This window comes from Triticum urartu, chromosome 3, assembly GCF_003073215.2.
Source record: "Triticum urartu cultivar G1812 chromosome 3, Tu2.1, whole genome shotgun sequence".
Taxonomy (NCBI): Eukaryota; Viridiplantae; Streptophyta; class Magnoliopsida; order Poales; family Poaceae; genus Triticum; species Triticum urartu.
The window spans coordinates 207,927,439-207,950,043 of record NC_053024.1 but is presented as its reverse complement, the minus strand read 5'-3'; the positions used below and the strand labels follow the sequence as shown (position 1 = coordinate 207,950,043).

At 47.0% G+C, this 22,605-nt stretch overlaps 1 protein-coding gene across 1 annotated transcript; it reads left to right on the top strand.

Moving 5' to 3' along the window:
- The first annotated feature begins 716 nt into the window (after nucleotides 1–716).
- Nucleotides 717–4,783, top strand: LOC125543618 (mediator-associated protein 2). Its single transcript, XM_048707030.1, has 6 exons — nucleotides 717–900; nucleotides 1,451–1,556; nucleotides 1,650–1,734; nucleotides 2,470–2,553; nucleotides 3,490–3,600; nucleotides 4,256–4,783. The coding sequence occupies exons 1-6, from the start codon at nucleotides 881–883 to the stop codon at nucleotides 4,573–4,575; spliced, it is 726 nt and encodes a 241-aa protein (XP_048562987.1). The 5' UTR covers nucleotides 717–880; the 3' UTR covers nucleotides 4,576–4,783.
- The last annotated feature ends 17,822 nt before the right edge of the window (nucleotides 4,784–22,605 follow it).

Here is a 22,605-nt window from a genome sequence, read left to right as displayed (position 1 = left end):
GCAAAACCGTGACTCTCGCGAAAGAAAAAAAAACAGAAAACGTGTATTTTTTCCCTTTCCGAGAGGCACGGCCGTGACTTTCGCGAAAGCACAACCGTGCCTCTTGCAGAAGCAAAACCGTGACTTTCCCGAAAGAAAAAAAATAGAAAACGCGTTTTGTTTTTCCCTTTCCGAAAGGCACGGCCGTGACTCTCGCGAAAGCACAACCGTGCCTCTCGCGGAAGCAAAGTCGTGACTCTCGCGAAAGAAAAAAAAACAGAAAATGCGTTTTTTTTCATTTTCGAAAGGCACGGCCGTGACTCTTGCTAAAGCACAACCGTGCCTCTCACGAAAGGAAAAACGTGACTTTTGCGAAAGAAAAAAAAAGAAAACGTGTTTTTTCGCGCAAAATAAAATTTAAATTTTTTTTAATCAAAAAGCTAAGAAAGACCGGAGGAAAACCAAAATGTCGAAAAAAAACCAAAAAAACCGTTTAAAAAGCCGAAAACACGTGCGGAAAAATAAAAAAACAAAATCCGAAGGAAGCGTCCAAAGCGCGACACGTGGTAAATGACCGAGAGCGCGCCAAGTGGCGCTGATCGTAGCGAGGCTCCCGAAAAAGCGCTCGTTAACTAGTTGCTCCCTCTCTTTCTTCGTTTCTTTACGTTAAGTTCGGCTTTCTCTGATTCGTTTCTTTACGTTAAGTTCGGCTTTCTCTGATTTTTGTTTTCACTGGGTTCACAGGCCTAAGGGCCGGCCCAAGAAGCGTGCGCGCGTGCGTTAAGCGCTGACGAGGAGGTCTCCCCCAATCCCCCGTTCCCCTCCGCCCTACACGCTCTCGCTCCCGTTGCCGCCGCCAGCTCCTCCCCCTTTCGCCGGAGCTCCTTCTCCGGCAGTAGATATGGTGAAAGGCGCAGTCCGGTATGACCACTTCTCCCCTTCGCTTTATTCGTTGCTAGTCCCGGGTCCCGTCAAGTTTTCAGTTTCAGAGCCAGAGAAACAAATAACCAACCCCACTTCCGTCACTCCTTTGAGTGATCCGGGGGCTCCAAACCCTAGCGCCGGTGCACCCCCTCTCCCCTCCTCTGCCGTAGGCTCCGTGCGCGGTGGCGGAGGGCTTCTCCCCTAAAGGGTGGAGGGATTTTTTTTTCTTCGTCTCTCGGCGGGTGGGGTACCGGGGCTACCGGGGCGGCGGCTGCTAGCCGAGCTCGCGTGGTCTAATTTCCGAGGTCACGCTCCTGAGGACGCTGGGCGGCACCGTCCCGTGCCCCGGTTTTCTACACGCCAGTTGCTGGACGTGAACCATAAACAATAACGAGAATTTGGCAATTCACAAGTCAGACATCCTTGATAAATACGTTCGTAACTGTGAATCAGTCTAGTATCGGCTTGGCCTCACTTGTAGTGCTTGTTATATTCTCAATTCAATTGTCTGTTCTTCTGCATCTGAAACCTTGCTCCAACCTTGTAGCTATGAGCCTGGACCGGCATTTCAGGAGAGTGGAGAGCAGGGCAAGCTTGAAATACCAGCATCTGGCTCGACAGAATTTTGGCTAATACAGTGGCCTCTAAACCATGTAACTCGGAAGTTTTTTTTTCCACCCCCATGGCATGTTACTAGTATGCTGCATTTGGGCTCCAGGGTAACATTTTTCTGTATTATTACACAGGTAAATGCTTCTGAGTTTAATGGTAAAGAAGTTACTGTTGAGCTTCAGGATGATGGAAACTTGGGAAATTTGGAGAGTTCTTCCGGTAAATAAACACAATGATGTATTATTTCGAAATTATTTTCACGTGATTAATTACATGTTTCAGTGATCTTAAAGCTTCCCAGCATTCAGACAACAACGGAGTTTGGTATTTTCTAAATACTGTTACTCTTGAGTGTTCAGCGGGTCTATTTTATCTGGACAGTGATCTTTATTCCTAAAGGTGTTATAAATGAAACCACTTGCTTGTCCATGGTGAAACTTGTCTTTCATTTTGTTAGGTGTAAATAAGATTCAGACAATGCTTGTTCTTTGATGGTCACTATTGTTATGCAGGCCACCAAGTATTGGCTTGAGTTATTAGTTCAGTCTGAACTAACTCTTATTCAAATTTTTTGAAAGCTTGTTTATCTGTGCAAAACAAACTATTAGTTCCTATTGGCTCCTTGAAACAGAAATAGAAATTAACAAGATGTTATACTTCAGTCTAAAAAAAGATGTTATTCTTTGTGGATATTCTGACTCCAGAAGTTTGGTATTTCCAGTGAAATTTCCTTGTGAACTTTTTCATGTAATGGCCAGTTATATCCTCCTCCTTAATATAAGCTAGTTGTTGATTGACATGCAATATGTTGACATCTGCAATATGTTGTAGTACTAGATGACTTGTCTAGTCCCTTCTCCATTCTCATTGACTGAAAATACCATTATTTTATCAAAATTGCTATGAATACTTTCCGCAAACATTCCGGTTTATCTCATGTACGTTATTTGGCAGGGAAATCATATGAACTCGTTAGCTTTGCTGCTCAACAGCCAGATGCTACTGTCTTCATTCCATCAGGATCTGAAATGAAAGCCGGTACTTGAAATGTCAACTTAGTACTTTAATTGTTCGGTATTAGGAATGCTCTGCTATTATTTTTCCATTATTGAAGTAATGTGAAGTTTGCTGAAGCATTCTACTGTCTTTGTTTATAGTATTTTGAAGTCATAATGATGACACAGTCTATGGGTTGGTAAACCCTAATTTACTTTGCATTACTTAGGCACCTATTAATATTTTGCTTGTTTGCCAAAACTTCAATTCACTGGATACTAGTAAACCATATATTGTAGCACTATGTTTGATTTCAGAATACTTGGATCCTAGTCTTCAATGGGAATAACAAATAAAAGAAGAAACTGTATATGACACTTCATTAGTGAAAGTTTACCTCCAGATATCTAACTATTATGAGTTACAGTGTGTGCTTATTGATCTGTATTGAAGCAATGAAGGAAACCAATGTCAGCATCGTAAGAGGGGTATGCCGTGAAAGTAAATCTTAGAGTTTAAGTGGCATACAAGGAGTTGGATCATCTGTGTGTTAGCTGATAGAAGAAAAGTATCTTCTCAAAATAAAGCTTCCAATATTGTGAGCTTCAGGAGAACCATTGCTGTTTGAATGATTCATAATTGTATTATGAGAACAAGTTGGTCTAATAGCTATCCTCCAACTATGTAATAAGTAACATGAGTCTAGAAATATATTCTCCATTTAACTGTTGAGACCTGCAGCAGTTGTATGCTGTATTTATTTTCACACAAACATGCAAATAACGTGGGAAAGAAAATCAATTATGTTATGCTTATTTCACACTGTTTAAACAAAAACAAAAAGTAATATATCAGTTCTCAGTGGTTGTGTTCTTTCCAATTTGTTACGAGCCCAAGCAGTCTATTTTACCTTTATTTCTGTCATGTGCTCTGTGCATGTAAATTGGCCTTTTCACTAACATAAATGAATAAATCCAGTGGGGAAGATTTCACGCAGAGTTTGCTTGGTTCGTTACCCCGAACCTGAAGAATTGGAGAAAGAGAAACCAAGTTTTGGGAGTCTTACACCTGGCAGCAGGAGAGCTGCAGGTATATATTTTTTAATATGGTTTTTCTTCAGTAATGTCATTTTTCAGCTGCCAATACCTTAGACAAGCCAGGCAGAGATCTAGCTAGATTTACCAAAATTTGCTGAATGAAGTAGTAAAGGAGGGTTTACCCATGAACACAAGTTTAATTTAGTTCTGTTTAACCCAGCCGGAGCTGCATATGCAGAACATCACTACAAAAGTGGTCATAAAATGCACTGACTGTTATTGTTGCTGTCATATGCAAGATATGATGTTGGGCTCATTCGGTTTGGAGGAAATCTAAACGTAGGAATTTGGAGTAGTATAGGAATTTGATAGGATGTCACTTGCCACCCTAAGGAATTGACTTGCCTCGTTCCTACGCGCAAAATGAGCTTTGAGTGGACGTGTAGTTTCCTCCAAAAGCATAGGAAATGAATAGTATTCCTACAAAATTCCTTTACGCATTTCCTACAAACCGAATGCATATATAGGAAATTTTCCTCTGGAATCCTTGTTCTCATTTTTTTCCTATAAAAATCCTCCAAACCGAATGAGGCCCGTCAGGCAATATTTATCATCTCTGATGAAATGCTGCCTACCAGTATGTTAGCATGTCCTTTCACCTTATAGGATCAGTTGACTGTCACTGATGAGTGCATATGATTTTTCAGGTTCTTCTCGGAAGACTATGTCTCGGTTCAGTGGCTTATCGAAGAACCGTAGCAGCCAAGGATCAGCATTGTCCCTGGGTCAAGAGAACCGTAGCAGCCAAGGATCAGCATTGTCCCAGGGTCAACAGAGCGTGGAGCCGACGCCCAAACACAAGCAGAAGAGAAGGGACGAAAGCAGCTTGGGGGGCCACTCAAACGTGTCCGCCAAGTCCTCGGAAGGATCCCAGGCTCGTGGCGCAGGAAGCAACACAACGTCGGAGATGCCGCCGACGTCGGTGGAGAAATCCAAGAAGAAGAAGAAGGTTAGGATTCAAGAGTAGTAACAACGGTGGCAGCAGCCACCCACCCACCTTGGAGAAGAAGATGCTATTTCCCCCCCTGACAGATGAGCAGTTGCATCTCCTCTTTGTATGCGTCCACACTGTTATTGCTTGTTGCTGGCCTTGGTGTTGCAGCCAGTTGGTCTCTGCGGCCACGGTACAATCGTGAAATTTTGGTGAATGGAAGTTGTGGAGGCAAATTTCGTGACATGTTCAGCAAATTCAGCATATGTGCCGCATCGGGTGCAATCACATGGATCTCCATTTCTCCAGTCTCTCAACGTTAATCCTCACCCAGCAATATACACCAGCAGCTCGTATTTGGCAAACAAAAGCTCCTGCTGCTGCCACAGGGTTGGGCCTATGGGCTGGCCGATCAACATTGCACGTTTATCCGCGCGTGGATCCACTCGGTCTCTCGCACTGCTAAAAAAAACGGTCTCTCGTGGTCCACTAGACGCTCTCGCGTTGCCTAAAAAGAAAACTAGACGCTCTCGCGCCTTTTTTTTGGCTATCGGTTTTGCTTAGCGGAGCTGTTAGCCCGTGATTCAGCAAACTGTGTCGTCTGAACCGTTAGCCCGTGATTCAGCAAACAGTGCCGTCTGAACCTAGCGTATGTACTGCCTCGTGCAGGTTTTTTTAACATCAGTGCAGACATAAAGCGCTCATATACATGCGCATGCACTCACTCCTATGAACGTACACATGCACACGCTACCCCTATGAGCATCTCTGAAAGACTAAGCCGGCATATCATCTTGAAATTTATAAAGTCATCGTAGGCGTCTCGTCGTCGATGAGAACGTCTTCTCTCATTGAATGCGCATCACCGAAAGTCTTGAAATAAATCCAGAAATAAATGCGAGCATCAGCATTTAAACCCTGATGATGGGATGAGATACCACAATCCTTTTAATCATCCAACCACAGATTAGCTTTTATACCTTGTGCAGGTTTGAAGAATGGTAGGCGATCCGGCACATGATCTTTGTTGTGCGTGCCCTTATCTCGTGCTGGCCGTGCCCGCCCGCCTCATGTACGTCACGGGTTCAACCCCTGCAACCATACCACGGGAAGAGACGATGGCCCTGGAGAAAGAAAAGAAAAATAGTGATACTGCCATGGTGGTATGGGTAAGACATCGATTACATCTCTGCTGGATTTTCTTGTTTTCGCCACGTCCTCCCATAAGAGTATATAAGATGTTTTAGGTCAATACTTTAGTGACCAAAAACTTTTTATATTTATTTACAAAGATAGTACTTTCTCCATCTCATAATGTAGGACGTTTTTTTGACACTGCAGTGTCAAAAAACGTTTTTTGACACTATACTTTATTACAACTTGTATAGAATTAAGGGCTACAACATTTGTTACCTCCTCTTGGTTTGCTTAGTAGTGCGCGCTCGGAGAGTGCACAGCACTTAGTTAACGGGAGACACGGAGATCCGGAGATACACTGCGCAGGTGCACACTAGTTACTTAGTTAAAGGCAGACAGGGAGATCCGGAGATGCACTGCACACCGCAGAATACAGCGACAGAGACGAGACAGCGGCGCAGCGCCGTACGTACTTACCGTCCGGAGCCATCACGAGTTATTTGGGTGCGTTATTGGCTCATCGCAGTCGGTCACGTCGCACCCACGCACGCATGTTTCGCGCGCGCGTTCGCGGTTTTAGACAGGTTTTCGTAATTAGCCAGGAACCAGCTAATCAACCCGTCATGTCGGCCAGCGGACGAGGAATCTAGCTAGTCCGTACTAGCTCTCATCGATGCCCCGGAAAAATGATGAGGCTTTCTAGGTCACCGCAGGTTCTGTTATTAAAGCACACATATCATATCACGGCAGGAAAACTGTTACACATCACAGCTTTTTTTTCTTTTGCAGATTTCTCTTGTGTGTAAATGTTTTTTTTGAAAAAGATAAGACCTATTAAAAGTTCATCAAAAGTACAAAATAAAAATTACATCAAAATTCTGAGACCACCGAACAACCCGTCAGAACGAGCCGCCGGCATGTCATTGTTGTCGCTTCCCTAACAGAGTCGGCTTGACCTTGTCGATTTTAGCCAGGAGTCTTCGTGCATGTGCCCATAAGGACCAATGCCCTGGAGTCATAGTCATCCCCATTGAACCCTTGCAAAGATTTAAATCACCTAACACGAAATCTCGTCATGATTTTTTTCTTTTGCACATTTCTCTTGTGTGCACATGTTATTTTTCTTCAAACCTATTAAAAGTTCATCAAGAGTTCAAAGTAAAAATTACACCGAGATTCCGATACCACTGAACGACCACTAGTACCGCCAGAACGAGCCGCCGACACGTCACTGCTGCCGCTCCCCTATTAGAGCCGGCTTGACCTTATTGATGATAGCCAAGAAGTCTTTGTGCATGTGCCCCAAGGACCAGTGCCCTGGACTCGTAGTCGTCGTCTTTGAACTCTTGTATATATTTAAAGCGTCTGACATGAAATCTCGCCACATGTTGAGAAACCCTAACATCACTACACGAAGGAGACAACAGGAATCTACGCTCGAGCTCCGTCAAGTACGTCCAAACAGACGAACTCGAGGTGTATTGAAATTTAAAAGACAAACCTGAAGAAGAAGCGCCACCACCTGCCCAAGCAGCTACGAGGACTAAAAAAATTCTAACCTAAAGTACTAACCGGAGTGAAGGCACCGGCATTTCCTCCCCGCCACCAGCCACCAAAGTGGCAGTTAGAGGGAAGACAAATCTACGGGCTCATCGGTTAAGCCTGGAGGGGAGAGTTTGGCCTGCTAGCGGCCTAGGGTTAGGAGAGAAAAAAGAGAGAAAGCCTCGAAGGTTTTCTTTCTGGCAGAATGTTGTTTTGTGTGTACAAGTTTAGGGTGTATTTCACGGGAAATACCTTACACGTACCATACGGTTGCGCATTTATACTGCATGTGCACGTAGGCACACGACAGTAGTGCATGGGCTGCACCCATCGCCATCGACCGTATTGGCTCCGCTTGGCCATACCTGCTGCATGTGCTGGTGCTGCGTCCATCCATCCATCGCCAAGACCGATCCTTCCAGCTCCAGGACCCATCGTCCTCCTCAAAATCTTCAGATGATACTGCATTCAATACGTCCATTATACATCACAGCTAGCCAGCTTATTCATTTCTTCACAGCTTGTTTAACTTTGTCACCGACCATGCTGCGTCCATCTATATATAGAAGCCCCATCAATCTAAGCCTCCTCCATCTCAGTCCCAGTCCGGGGCCCTTCTCCCCTTCCTCAGATTCTTCCTTCCCTTCTTCCCCTTCCTCCTGCATGGCATGTATGCGCAAGCCATGGCCATGGAACGATCGATTTGTCAATCGGTTTCGCTTGGCCGTCGCCTAGCATCAGGCTCGGGGACTATGGTGCAGCCAAGGATGACTTGCCGACCGAATAATGATACATCATCGTCATATACATTGATCGATCGGCGAGTTGTTCTTGGCTACGTCTTAGCTCCTGATCCTCATGTCAGGCCGGCCTGCGGTTGTGACGCTTCTCGCCATGGTGATTCCAAGCATGCTGGTAAGTTGGTGCTGGTGAACTCCCACTTATATTAATTTATGAAGAAAACCAAGGAGCTAGCTATCTGTTGGTTAATTAATCATTCCATCTAGGAGTATGAATCGAGATCTCTCCCAAATCCCGATGCACATCTTCACTTGAGTTGAGGGTCATGGTTGGGCAGCAGCAGCCACCTCTGCGCTGCTCCGCTAGGAGTTCAACATATGGACAGATTGATACTATCTGTACGTGCTCTGGGCCTCTGGCCACTTGCCGACTTGCGGATGCAGAAACTGACAATTATAAATGCTGTGATATATAGCTCTACTGTAAGATTCCAGGGGCACTGAGGTACGCCTGGCTGGACCAAGCACGAACGGTACTAGCTAACCAAAAGTGGCCGCGAGACACTGAACTTAGTACGTAGTACTGTAGTTTATAATTTGGCACACTGCTACGGTTTGCGCCTTCTTATCACTTGCTCAGTTTCTTCAATACATAAATCATCTTATGATCTATGGAAGAGCTTAGGACGACAAAACCTCCACAAACATCCTATAATTTTTTCTCTAAAAAACCCTCCATAAACAAATGACTGGGCGCACTACTTAATATTGCTTTTGATAAACAACATTTTTATTAACTTAAAATATAGCATCAGGTGGATACAAAGCATGGTGAGCAATACCTGGCCTCTGCATAGGTAAGACGCACATAGTCAAAACCAACAGTATGAGCAATACCCGTTTTTACAGTACCAATTTTTATTAACTTAAATCTGACCATTGAATTTCTGAGGATAGGATAGACATTCTCCTTTTAAAAATTAAGGGAGCCATGGTCTCGTCTGCCCAGCCCAACCGGGCGGCTGTAGCGGATGAGCAGGCGTTCGTTGGAACTTGGAAGCCATGGGATGTCAAGAATTCCTGGACGTGGGTTCGGAGGTCCTACAGCTTCATTTGACCAGCCGTCCTCGCCTGGAGAGGCGGCGGTGGTCAAGCCGGGTTGAGGCTGCACGCGATGTCGGAGGGGAGGTCGCCGGAGTAGACGGGTGCACAGCTCCGGCGGGACGCTGGCAGGGACCTCCGTGGAGACGAAGACGAGGCAAGAGCAGTCACGAGTGAGCGCTGACCGGTCCTGAAACACGTCAGGTCCCTGGGGAGTAGTGGCGTCCTGGGCGGCGAGTCCTCCTCGAGCTCCTCGTGGTGGGAGGAAGAGGAGGAGGGAGGGAGGGAGAGACTGGAGTACAACGTAACATAGATGGCGAGGAAGAGAGGCCTAGCTGTGCAGCCTCTTGATCAGCCATAGATGGCCTTCGCCTGGCGGACCGGCATAAACTTTTTCTACCCAAAATACCCTTATGACATGTATACTGGACGACGAGAGCCAAGCAGTGCAACCTATACTGCTCGTGATTTCATGGGCAAATTTGAGCAGTACCCATCGGTTGCCATCGTTAGATTTCACGATTGGACGGCCCATATTTGTCGCAGGGCACCATAAAAGAGCTCCAGACAGAATGAACCCCCCCCCCCCCCCCCCCGAAAAACCCCCCCCCCCCCCCCCATATTTGCTCGTAATTAATCTTGGTTTCATTTTGATATAATGGTGTGCACTCTTATAGTGTGTATTATAGTTCGTTTTGCATACAGAAAATTAAGCTTAATAGTTCGCCACACCTCAAAAAAGTTCCGTCCTCCGCCATTGACTATGCCTATGTCGAAGGATGTGGTGGACTGATCCGGAGATTATGCTGCCACCCATGTTGGGTAAAAAACTTCATGGCCACCTGCTCCAACCGCATCACACCATTTCTTGTTAAAGCTTGAGCCACTTTTGATCTCACAATCTCTTTTTTTAAATAATTTTGAACTCAATCTAGTGTCTGAGTATTTTATTTTTCTAAATTAAGTTGTGTACATGGGGAAGTACTCACCACGAATCCACTAATTGTTGATGCTTTGTTATTGCTGCTGGGGGGGGGGGGGGGGGGGGGGGGTGATCCCTGTCTCCGCCTCCTCCGACTCGGACTTCGACAACTATCTTGGGCGCAAGGAGCAGCTAGTATATAAGGCTATAGGTTTTATGTCCACACTTGGGCTAGTTCGATGTCTAATTATGCTATGTATGATGCAAATGTTGTAGGCACGGGTTTAATAATTATACTATGTATGGTGTGGTAGGGTTGTTCAATTATGCAATTAGCTAGTTTAAATTAGTGTTTGAAATGAGTTTGTGTACAAAAAATTATGTTTCAATTTTCTTAGAAGATTAACTTTTATGTATTTGTTGGATAAACAAAACTTTAATCCCTAGAAAATTCGACTTTATATTAGGGGAGATTTTGGACTTATAGAATACATAGGGGGTCCGCTATAGCATGTTTTGCATGGCTCCGGTAAGGAAGGGGCGATAATAGCGACGCCTCTTCGACTCGCTTCGGTGTTTATAGTCGTCGCTAGGTGGTCTAGGGTATAAATGCAAGTTTTATTATTTCTGATGTTTATTGTACTGTTATGATTGAAAATGAATAGATACGAAGTTTTATTTAAAAAAAAGTACATGAAGGGTCAGCTAGAGATGCTCTAACTCCACCTTCATAGTAGACACCACCTGACCTTATAGTACTATTTTTCATGATGATTTGATTAACCGAGCACAGTAGAACAACTGAGCCTCAGTTTTAAGCGTTCACCATTTTGGAGCAGGCATCCATTTACATATTTGTGCCTTAGATACCGCGGAAGGACAAATCTGTGCAAGTTGTGAGCGGTGCGTAGTACCATGGCACATGCATGATTTATGGAAGGTAGCCGCATCTCATCAAGGAACTGACGTGACGAGAGTTGGTTTGTCAGTCTGCTGCGCCCACCGGAACCGGATCGATTCAAACTCTTGCACCAGCCGTCTTTCGCTTTCGAGGTGGTACGTACGTACGCGGGAGGTCACGTGTGGCCGCCTGGCTACTATGGTGTCGGCATCGATGAGCCCTCGGGGACGAGGGACGACGCCGTACGCGTGCGCCGGCTCTTGGGCGCGCCGGGGGTCGCCTTGCCGTTGTGGGCACTGCTGGGCTTGCGGCATGGCCACCATATATGACGAGGTGAAGGACGGCACGGCTTTCAGATTCAGTGCAGACGTGTTCGGTCCTGCCCTCCTGCTTCGATCAGGTTACGCATTGTAAAGGCCAATGCAAAACTTTAAAAAAGTTGCGAAACATTTGAATATAAGTAGTCACAGCATCCACGGACCTCTCAAACCCATCTCAAACGCCTGAGCAGGCCGCCCGGTCACTGCCCGGTCATAAAATTTGAACCCAGACTGGTTTTTCCTCAAACGCCCGGCCTAACCGGCACCCTCATATCCAGCCCAATAATAGGATGGTCCGGGCGCGTTTAGGCCCACCCGCCATGTCGACTTGGCCCAGTCTGGCCCACGGCTGCCCCACAAATAACGTTGTCCGAAAAACTCTAGACTGCAGTCAATCAGAACTTTACTCCCCTCTTCGTCCACTCCACTTCCGATCCCCTTCAAAGTAGTGCTACCTCCGGTTGGGAATCCGGCTCCGACGACGACTGGTCTACCCTGCTGCGTGAAGCGGACCCCGACGATGTGGAGGAGGTCGCCCTCCGCATCACAATGAGGCGTTCGTTCGTCGACCAAGGCGGATCCGACAGCGGCGGATCCACTTCGTCAGCGCCCAGCGCCCGTCGACGCAGCACTGACGACGTCATCGGCCCTTCCCCCTGGCGCGCAGCTCTGGCCACTCCGCTCCGCTCCTCCAGGTATGCCGCCCACCACCAGCACCCTCAGCTCCGGAGGTGGTGCCCAGCTACCGCTGGGTCCTTGTGCCCGCGACGGGGCGACGGACGGCCGAGTAGGAGGCACGAGCAGCCCGGCGCGAGCGGCGGCGGGCGAGAGAGAGGGCAGCGGCGTCCGAGTTGATGTCAGTGCGCCATCCGCGTGCGAGCGCGCTGGTCGATCCCGAGGCAGCGCTCCTCGCTTCTGTCCTCCGCCGCTCGCTCACGACGGCGGAGACGGATGCACGGCGCCTCCGCTGCAAGAATGCCAAGGTGCTCCAACTCGCCATCGAGTTGTCGGAGCGCGGGGCAACAAAGGAGGCGGCGGCGAAGACGAAGGCGGCCCGCCATGCCAAGGAGCAGGACCGCTTGCTCCGCAGGCTGTCAGGCATGAGGTGCAGCTCCGACTCGGATATGACGGACGGCTCCACCTCCGGCTTCGAGGATGACGCGCCTCCGCACGCCAACGCCTACACGGATGAGGGGCACAACCATGCCGACAACCGGAAGTGGAAGGGGCCAGCGAGGAAATGGTGATTTCCTCCGCCCTTCCTCGTTTTGTTTATATTTTATCTATGTTTGTAGTATGGATTTGCATTGTCCGCCGTTGGACTCCAATGAATCATGTTCCTTTTTCCGGCTAATTCGACGAACTGCGTCAGGATCATGTGTTTTACGTAGCGTTGCATAAATCGCATGGTTTTGAGGTTTAGACGTTTGAGGGGTCGGATTGCCCAATACGAGTGTAGATGCTCTCATGTGCATACATAATGCGCAAAGGATGGTGAATTGAGCATAGGTTTAGTTCCCTATGGTGGAATCAGCGCATGGGCAATTTTATTACAAAAAAAAGCATGATTAGGAGCAGTGTGAGTTGATCGCTGTTCTTGTCCAACACTTCCTAAAAAGTACTCTATGTTTTATTTTCCAACCAGAAACACTACTAGCTCACGCGTGGAAGAATGACGACCAAGTTGCTTTCAGCTCCAACTAAAAAAAATCAGGACTATAAAAGACTATTGAACGAGAGCATGCAAAATGAGTACTTCGAAGTCTTGCATTGTTGATCAAGCCACCGACAAGGCCGACCCGCCGGCAGCGACATCAAGCTTGACAGCCACCACCTGGCAGCCTGGTGTTGTCCGCAGAGGCATTGATCTCGTTGTAGAAGAAGCGAAGGAGACGATCGGTGTAGCGACGACCCGTCCGTCGGCGCGCTCCAGGTCGAGGATGAACTTTTTATCGATGTCGAATGACGGTGTCCTGAACTAGGGGGTACTAACCTAGTCGGCCCATGCTCCTCGGACTGGGATGGTGGACCCTCATTCATCTCAAGACGGACTCCTTGAGCCGCACGCCGAAGGCGTGATCAAGATTACATCTACCGAAGACTTGCCGTATACTCCAAAACTTCTCCTGCCGCCTCCATGGCTATATACCGACCTTATAACACTAGATGCCCTGCCTGGCGTGTATATAAGCAAAATGATTTAGCCCGTAGGGGGGACTTCAGCGCAATCTCATTCACCTAGCCCTAGAGTTAGAACACCTCTTACGATCTCGGGGTAGATCAACTCTGTATTTTCTACAGCTCCATCAATATAAACAAGAGCAGGATGTAGGGTTTCAATACAAAAAATACACTTCCGTGATGATACGTGTTTGTCACAGTAGGTCATGTTTTCTGTCATGCATGTACATCTATGATGATTTTACGACAGAATCAAGATAGTGATACCTGTGCTGGCATAGAAGTGTTCTGTGACAATACCAACACTATCATCACGGAAGTGTCCACTTCCATGATGATAAATGCCGCGTCATGGAAGTGCTTTCGTCAAGGGTAACCGACACGTGACATCCACCGTAACGGCTCGTCTTAAGCTATCGGGTCTGATTTTGGATCCGATAACCCGCTATCAGCCAGACGGAACCACATGTCTGCTCCGCGTTGGCACAGATGTCACTCATCCAATGGGCGAGATGCGCCTATGATATGTTGACACATGGACCAGCCCAAAAGTAGTCCATAAAGATTAAATGGGCCAGCCCAGCTAAAGGCCCACAAGATTTTGCAGACCATAATGGGCCGGCCCAGCTAAAGGCCCACAAGATTTTGCACACACTAGTCGGATCAAATATGAGACGACATGTTAACGAACCAAGATGACTGGGCCCATGATGCAGCCCATATATAGTGATTTGCATGCCGACCCGATTATGTACAATAATTTTACGGTTTGGCCCGTTTACTTTTCATAGAGCGAAGACATGATATATATATAGTAAAATAACTACAGCATCGTGAATAAGAAAAAACCTAGACTATACAATAAAGAAATTACGACATATTACATCCACTAGGCATCAAAGTTCTGTTGGGGAACGTAGCAGAATTTAAATTTTTTTCTACGCATCACCAAGATCAATCTATGGAGTTATCTAGCAACGAGGGAAAGGGGAGTGCATCTACATACCCTTGTAGATCGCGAGTGGAAGCGTTCAAGAGAACGGGGTTTATGGAGTCGTACTCGTCGTGATCCAAATCACCGAAGACCGAGCGCCGAACGGACGGCACCTCCGCGTTCAACACACGTACGGTTGGGCAGACGTCTCCTCCTTCTTGATCCAGCAAGGGGGAAGGAGAGGTTGATGGAGATCCAGCAGCACAACGGCGTGGTGGTGGAAGCAACGGTGGTCTCGGTAGGGCTTTGCCAAGCTCAGCGAGAGGGAGAGGTGTCACGGGAGGAAGAGGGAGGCGCCAGGGGCTAGGGTGCGCAGCCCTCCCTCCCCCTCTTTATATAGGGGTCTACGAGGGGCGCCGACCCCTCTAGATCCCATCTAGATGGGGGGGCAAGGGGGTGGCTTGCCCCCCAAGCCAAGTGGGGCGCCCCCACCCCTAGGGTTTCCAACCCTAGGCGCAGGGGGAGGCCCAAGGGGGGTGCACCAGCCCATCAGGGGCTGGTTTCCCTCCCACTTCAGCCCATGGGGCCCTCCGGGATAGGTGGCCCCACCCAGTGGACCCCCGGGACCCTTCCGGTGGTCCCGGTACAATACCGGTGACCCCCGAAACTTTCCCGGTGGCCGAAACTGGACTTCCTATATACAATTCTTCACCTCCGGACCATTCGGGAACTCCTCGTGACGTCTGGGACTCATCCGGGACTCGGAACAACTTTCGGGTTACCGCATACTAATATCTCAACAACCCTAGCATCACCGAACCTTAAGTGTGTAGACCCTACGGGTTCGAGAGACACGCAGACATGACCGAGATGACTCTCCGGTCAATAACCAATAGCGGGATCTGGATACCCATGTTGGCTCCCACATGCTCCTCGATGATCTCATCGGGTGAACCACGATGTCGAGGATTCAATCAATCCCGTATACAATTCCCTTTGTCAATCGGTACGTTACTCGCCCGAGACTCGATCGTCGGTATCCCAATACCTCGTTCAATCTCGTTACTGGCAAGTCACTTTACTCATACCGTAATGCATGATCCTGTGATCAACCACTTGGTTACATTGAGCTCATTATGGTGATGCATTACCGAGTGGGCCCAGAGATACCTCTCTGTCATATGGAGTGACAAATCCCAGTCTCGATTCGTGCCAACCCAACAGACACTTTCGGAGATACCCGTAGTGCACCTTTATAGTCACCCAGTTACGTTGTGACGTTTGGCACACCCAAAGCACTCCTACGGTATCCGGGAGTTGCACAATCTCATGGTCTAAGGAAATGATACTTGACATTCGGAAAAGCTCTAGCAAACGAACTACATGATCTTTGAGCTATGCTTAGGATTGGGTCTTGTCCATCACATCATTCTCCTAATGATGTGATCCCGTTATCAATGATATCTAATGTCCATAGTCAGGAAACCATGACTATCTTTTGATCAACGAGCTAGTAAACTAGAGGCTCACTAGGGACGTGTTGTGGTCTATGTATTCACACATGTATTACGATTTCCGGATAGCACAATTATGGCATGAACAATAGACAATTATCATGAACAAGGAAATATAATAATAACCATTTTATTATTGCCTCTAGGGCATATTTCCAATAGTCTCCCACTTGCACTAGAGTCAATAATCTAGTTATATTGTGATGAATCGAACACCCATAGAGTTCTGGTGTTGATCATGTTTTGCTCTAGGGGGAGGTTTAGTCAACGGATCTGCTACATTCAGGTCTGTATGTACTTTACAAATATCTATGTCTCCATTTTGAACACTTCCACAAATGGAGTTGAAGCGTCACTTGATATGCCTGGTCTTCCTGTGAAACCTGAGCTCCTTGGCAAGGGCAATAGCTCCAGTGTTGTCACAGAAGAGAGTCATCGGGCCCGACGCATTGGGAATGACTCCTAGGTCGGTAATGAACTCCTTCACCCAGATTGCTTCTTGTGCTGCCTCCGAGGCTGCCATGTACTCCGCTTCACATGTAGATCCCGCCACAACGCTTTGCTTGCAACTGCACCAGCTTACTGCCCCACCATTCAAAATATACACGTATCCGGTTTGTGACTTAGAGTCATCCAGATCTGTGTCGAAGCTAGCATCGACGTAACCCTTTACGACGAGCTCTTCGTCACCTCCATAAACAAGAAACATATCCTTAGTCCTCTTCAGGTACTTCAGGATATTCTTGACCGCTGTCTAGTGTTCCATGCTAGGATTACTTTGGTACCTTCCTACCAAACTTACGGCAAGGTTTACATCAGGTCTGGTACACAGCATAGCATACATGATAGACCCTATGGCCGAGGCATAGGGGACGACACTCATCTTTTCTCTATCTTCCGCCGTGGTCGGGCATTGAGCCGTGCTCAATCTCGTACCTTGCAACACAGGAAAGAACCCCTTCTTTGACTGATCCATATTGAACTTCTTCAATATCTTGTCAAGGTACGTACTCTGTGAAAGACCAATGAGGCGTCTCGATCTATCTCTATAGATCTTGATGCCTAATATGTAAGTAGCTTCTCCAAGATCCTTCATTGAAAAACACTTGTTCAAGTAGGCCTTTATGCTTTCCAAGAATTCTATATCATTTCCCATCAATAGTATGTCATCCACATACAATACGAGAACTGCTACAGAGCTCCCACTCACTTTCTTGTAAATGCAGGCTTCTCCATAAGTCTGCGTAAACCCAAACGCTTTGATCATCTCATCAAAACGAATGTTCCAACTCCGAGATGCTTGCACCAGCCCATATATCGAGCGTTGTTGCACACCTTGTCAGCATTCTTAGGATCGACAAAACCTTCCGGCTGCATCATATACAATTCTTCCTTAAGGAAACCATTAAGGAATGCCGTTTTGACGTCCATTTGCCATATCTCATAATCATAGAATGCGGTGATTGCTAACATGATTCAGACGGACTTCAGCTTCGCTACGGGTGAGAAAGTCTCATCGTAGTCTACCCCTTGAACTTGTCGATAACCCTTAGTGACAAGCCGATCTTTATAGATGGTCACATTACCATCCGCGTATGTCTTCTTCTTAAAGATCCATTTATTTTCTATGGCTCGCCGATCATTGGGCAAGTCAGTCAAAGTCCATACTTCGTTTTCATACATGGATCCTATCTCGGATTTCATGGCTTCCAGCCATTTGTCAGAATCTGGGCCCGCCATCGCTTCTTCATAGTTCAAAGGTTCACCATTGTCTAACAACATGATTTCCAGGACAGGGTTGTCGTACCACTCTGGTGCGGAACGTGTCCTTGTGGACCTACGAAGTTCAGTAGCAACTTGATCTGAAGTTTCATGATCATCATCATTAACTTCCTCTCTAGTCGGTGCATGCACCTCAGGAACATTTTCCTGAGTTGCGCCACTTTCCGGTTCAAGAGGTAATACTTCATCAAGTTCTACTTTCCTCCCACTTACTTCTTTCGAGAGAAATTCTTTCTCTAGAAAGGATCCATTCTTGGAAACAAAGATCTTGCCTTCGGATCTAAGGTAGAAGGTATACCCAATAGTTTCTTTAGGGTATCCTATGAAGACGCATTTTTCCGATTTGGGTTCGAACTTTTCAGGTTGAAGTTTCTTGACATAAGCATCACATCCCCAAACTTTTAGAAACGACAGCTTAGGTTTCTTCCCAAACCATAATTCATACGGTGTCGTCTCAACGGATTTTGACGGAGCCCTATTTAAAGTGAATGCGGCAGTCTCTAAAGCATAGCCCCAAAATGACAATAGTAGATCGGTAAGAGACATCATAGATCGCACCATATCCAATAGAGTGTGATTACGACGTTCAGACACACCATTACGCTGAGGTGTTCCAGGCGGCGTGAGTTGTGAAACTATTCCACATTTCCTTAAGTGCGTGCCAAATTCGTGACTCAAGTATTCTTCCCCACGATCTGATCGCAAGAACTTGATTTTCCTGTCACGTTGATTCTCAACCTCACTCTAAAATTCCTTGAACTTTTCAAAGGTCTCAAACTTGTGTTTCATTAAGTAGACATACCCATATCTACTCAAGTCATCAGTGAGGGTGAGAACATAACGATAGCCACCGCGAGCCTCAACACTCATTGGACCGCACACATCAATATGTATGATTTCCAATAAGTTGGTTGCTCGCTCCATTGTTCCTGAGAACAGAGTCTTGGTCATTTTACCCATGAGGCATGGTTCGCACGTGTCAAATGATTTGTAATCAAGAGACTCCAAAAGTCCATCTGCATGGAGCTTCTTCATGCGTTTGACACCTATGTGACCAAGGCGGCAGTGCCACAAGTATGTGGGACTATCATTATCAACCTTACATCTTTTGGTATTCACACTATGAATATGTGTAACATTACGCTCGAGATTCATTAAGAATAAACCATTCACCAGTGGGGCATGACCATAAAACATATCTCTCATATAAATAGAACAACCATTATTCTCGGATTTAAATGAGTAGCCATCTCAAATTAAACGAGATCCTGATACAATGTTCATGCTCAAAGCTGGCACTAAATAACAATTATTGAGGTTTAAAACTAATCCCATAGGTAAATGTAGAGGTAGCGTGCCGACGGCAATCACATCGACCTTGGAACCATTCTCGATGCGCATCGTCACCTCGTCCTTCGCCAGTCTCCGCTTATTCCACAGCTCCTGCTTTGAGTTACAAATGTGAGCAACCGCACCGGTATCAAATACCCATGAGCTACTACGAGTACTGGTAAGGTACACATCAATTACATGTATATCACATATACCTTTAGTGTTGCCGGCCTTCTTGTCCGCTAAGTATTTGGGGCAGTTCCGCTTCCAGTGACCACTTCCCTTGCAATAAAAACACTCAGTCTCGGGCTTGGGTCCATTCTTTGGCTTCTTCCCGGCAGCTTGCTTACCAGGCGCGGCAACCCCCTTGCCGTCCTTCTTGAAGTTCTTCTTAACCTTGCCTTTCTTAAACTTAGTGGTTTTATTCACCATCAACACTTGATGTTCCTTTTTGATCTCCACCTCCGCTGATTTCAGCATTGAATATACCTCAGGAATGGTCTTTTCCATCCCCTACATATCGAAGTTCATCACAAAGCTCTTGTAGCTCGGTGGAAGCGACTGAAGGATTCTGTCAATGACCGCGTCATCCGGGAGATTAACTCCTAGCTGAGTCAAGCGATTGTGCAACCCAGACATTTTGAGTATGTGCTCACTGACATAACTATTTTCCTCCATCTTACAACTAAAGAACTTGTCGGAGACTTCATATCTCTCGACCCGGGCATGAGCTTGGAAAACCATTTTCAGCTCTTCGAACATCTCATATGCTCCGTGTTGCTCAAAACGCTTTTGGAGCCCCGGTTCTAAGCTGTAAAGCATGCTGCACTGAACGAGGGAGTAATCATCAGCACGTGACTGCCAAGCGTTCATAACGTCTTTGTTCTCTGGGATGGGTGCGTCACCTAGCGGTGCTTCTAGGACATAATCTTTCTTGGCAGCTATGAGGATGATCCTCAGGTTTCGGACCCAGTCCGTATAGTTGCTGCCATCATCTTTCAGCTTGGTTTTCTCTAGGAACGCGTTGAAGTTGAGGGCAACATTAGCATGGGCCATTTGATCTACAAGACACATTGTAAAGATTTTAGACTAAGTTCATGATAATTAAGTTCATCTAATCAAATTATTCAATGAACTCCCACTCAGATAGACATCCCCTTAGTCATCTAAGTGAAACATGATCCGATTCAACTAGGCCGTGTCCGATCATCACGTGAGACGGACTAGTCAACATCGGTGAACATCTTCATGTTGATTGTATCTTCTATACGACTCATGCTCGACCTTTCGGTCTTCCGTGTTCCGAGGCCATGTCTGTACATGCTAGGCTCGTCAAGTCAACCTAAGTGTATTGCGTGTGTAAATATGGCTTACACCCGTTGTATTCGAACGTTAGAATCTATCACACCCGATCATCACGTGGTGCTTCAAAACAACGAACCTTCATAATGGTGCACAGTTAGGGGGAACACTTTCTTGAAATTATGTGAGGGATCATCTTATTTAAGCTACCATCGTTCTAAGCAAATAAGATGTAAAAACATGATAAACATCACATGCAATCAAATAGTGACATTATATGGCCAATATCATTTGCTCCTTTTGATCTCCATCTTCGGGGCGCCATGATCATCGTCATCGGCACGACACCATGATCTCCATCATCATGATCCCCATCATCGTGTCTTCATGAAGTTGTCTCGTCATCTATTACTTCTACTACTACTATGTCTAACGTTTAGCAATAAAGTAAAGTAATTACATGATGTTTATGTTGACACACAGGTCATAAATAAATTAAGACAACTCCTATGGCTCCTGCCGGTTGTCATACTCATCGACATGCAAGTCGTGATTCCTATTACAAGAACATGATCAATCTCATACATCACATATATCATTCATCACATCCTTTTGGCCATATCACATCACACGACACATGCTGCAAAAACAAGTTAGACGTTCTCTAATTGTTGTTGCAAGTTTTTTACGTGGCTGCTATAGGTTTCTTAGCAAGAACGTTTCTTACCTACGCCAAAACCACAACGTGATATGCCAATTTCTATTTACCCTTCATAAGGACCCTTTTCATCGAATCCGATCCGACTAAAGTGGGAGAGACAGACACCCGCTAGCCACCTTATGCAACTAGTGCATGTCAGTCGGTGGAACCAGTCTCACGTAAGCGTACGTGTAAGGTCGGTCCGGACCGCTTCATCCCACGATGCCGACGAATCAAGATAAGACTAGTAACGGCAAGTAAATTGACAATATCGACGCCCACAACTGCTTTGTGTTCTACTCATGCATAGAAACTACACATAGACCTAGCTCTGATACCACTGTTGGGGAACGTAGCAGAATTTTAAAAAAATTCTACGCATCACCAAGATCAATCTATGGAGTTATCTAGCAACAAGGGAAAGGGGAGTGCATCTACATACCCTTGTAGATCACGAGCGGAAGCGTTCAAGAGAACGGGGTTGATGGAGTCGTACTCGTCGTGATCCAAATCACCGATGACCGAGCGCCGAACGAACGACACCTCCGCGTTCAACACACGTACGGTTGGGAAGACGTCTCCTCCTTCTTGATCCAGCAAGGGGGAAGGAGAGGTTGATGGAGATCCAGCAGCACGACGGCGTGGTGGTGGAAGCAACGGTGGTCTCGGCAGGGCTTCGCCAAGCTCAACGAGAGGGAGAGGTGTCACGGGAGGGAGAGGGAGGCGCCAGGGGCTAGGGTGCACAGCCCTCCCTCCCCCCTCTTTTTATAGGGGTCTGGGGGGGGGGCCCTCTAGATCCCATCTAGATGGGGGGGGGGGCGGTGGCCAAGGGGGGTGGCTTGCCCCCCAAGCCAAGTGGGGCGCCCCCATCCCTAGGGTTTCCAACCCTAGGCACAGGGGGAGGCCCAAGGGGGGCGCACCAGCCCATCAGGGGCTGGTTCCCCTCCCACTTCAGCCCATGGGGCCCTCCGGGATAGGTGGCCCCACCCGGTGGACCCCCGGGACCCTTCCGGTGGTCCCGGTACAATACCGGTGACCCCCGAAACTTTCCCGGTGGCCGAAACTGGACTTCCTATATACAATTCTTCACCTCCGGACCATTCGGGAACTCTTCGTGACGTCTGGGATCTCATCCGGGACTCCGAACAACTTTCGGGTTACTGCATACTAATATCTCAACAACCATAGCGTCACCGAACCTTAAGTGTGTAGACCCTATGGGTTCGTGAGACACGCAGACATGACCGAGACGACTCTCCGGTCAATAACCAACAGCGGGATCTGGATACCCATGTTGGCTCCCACATGCTCCTCGATGATCTCATCGGGTGAACCACGATGTCGAGGATTCAATCAATCCCGTATACAATTCCCTTTGTCAATCGGTACGTTACTCGCCCGAGACTCGATCGTCGGTATCCCAATACCTCGTTCAATCTCGTTACCGGCAAGTCACTTTACTCGTACCATAATGCATGATCCCATGATCAACCACTTGGTCACATTGAGCTCATTATGATGATGCATTACCGAGTGGGCCCAGAGATACCTCTCCGTCATACGGAGTGACAAATCCCAGTCTCGATTCGTGCCAACCCAACAGACACTTTAGGAGATACCCGTAGTGCACCTTTATAGTCACCCAGTTACGTTGTGAT

Bases quoted from the DNA above. Each gene is read 5' to 3' on its own strand.
- LOC125543618 (XM_048707030.1), top strand. From the start codon at position 881: ATGGTGAAAGGCGCAGTCCG. The intron at 1,557-1,649 runs GTAACTCGGAAG...ATTATTACACAG, and splicing joins TACAGTGGCCTCTAAACCAT to GTAAATGCTTCTGAGTTTAA. The intron at 3,601-4,255 runs GTATATATTTTT...ATGATTTTTCAG, and splicing joins TGGCAGCAGGAGAGCTGCAG to GTTCTTCTCGGAAGACTATG.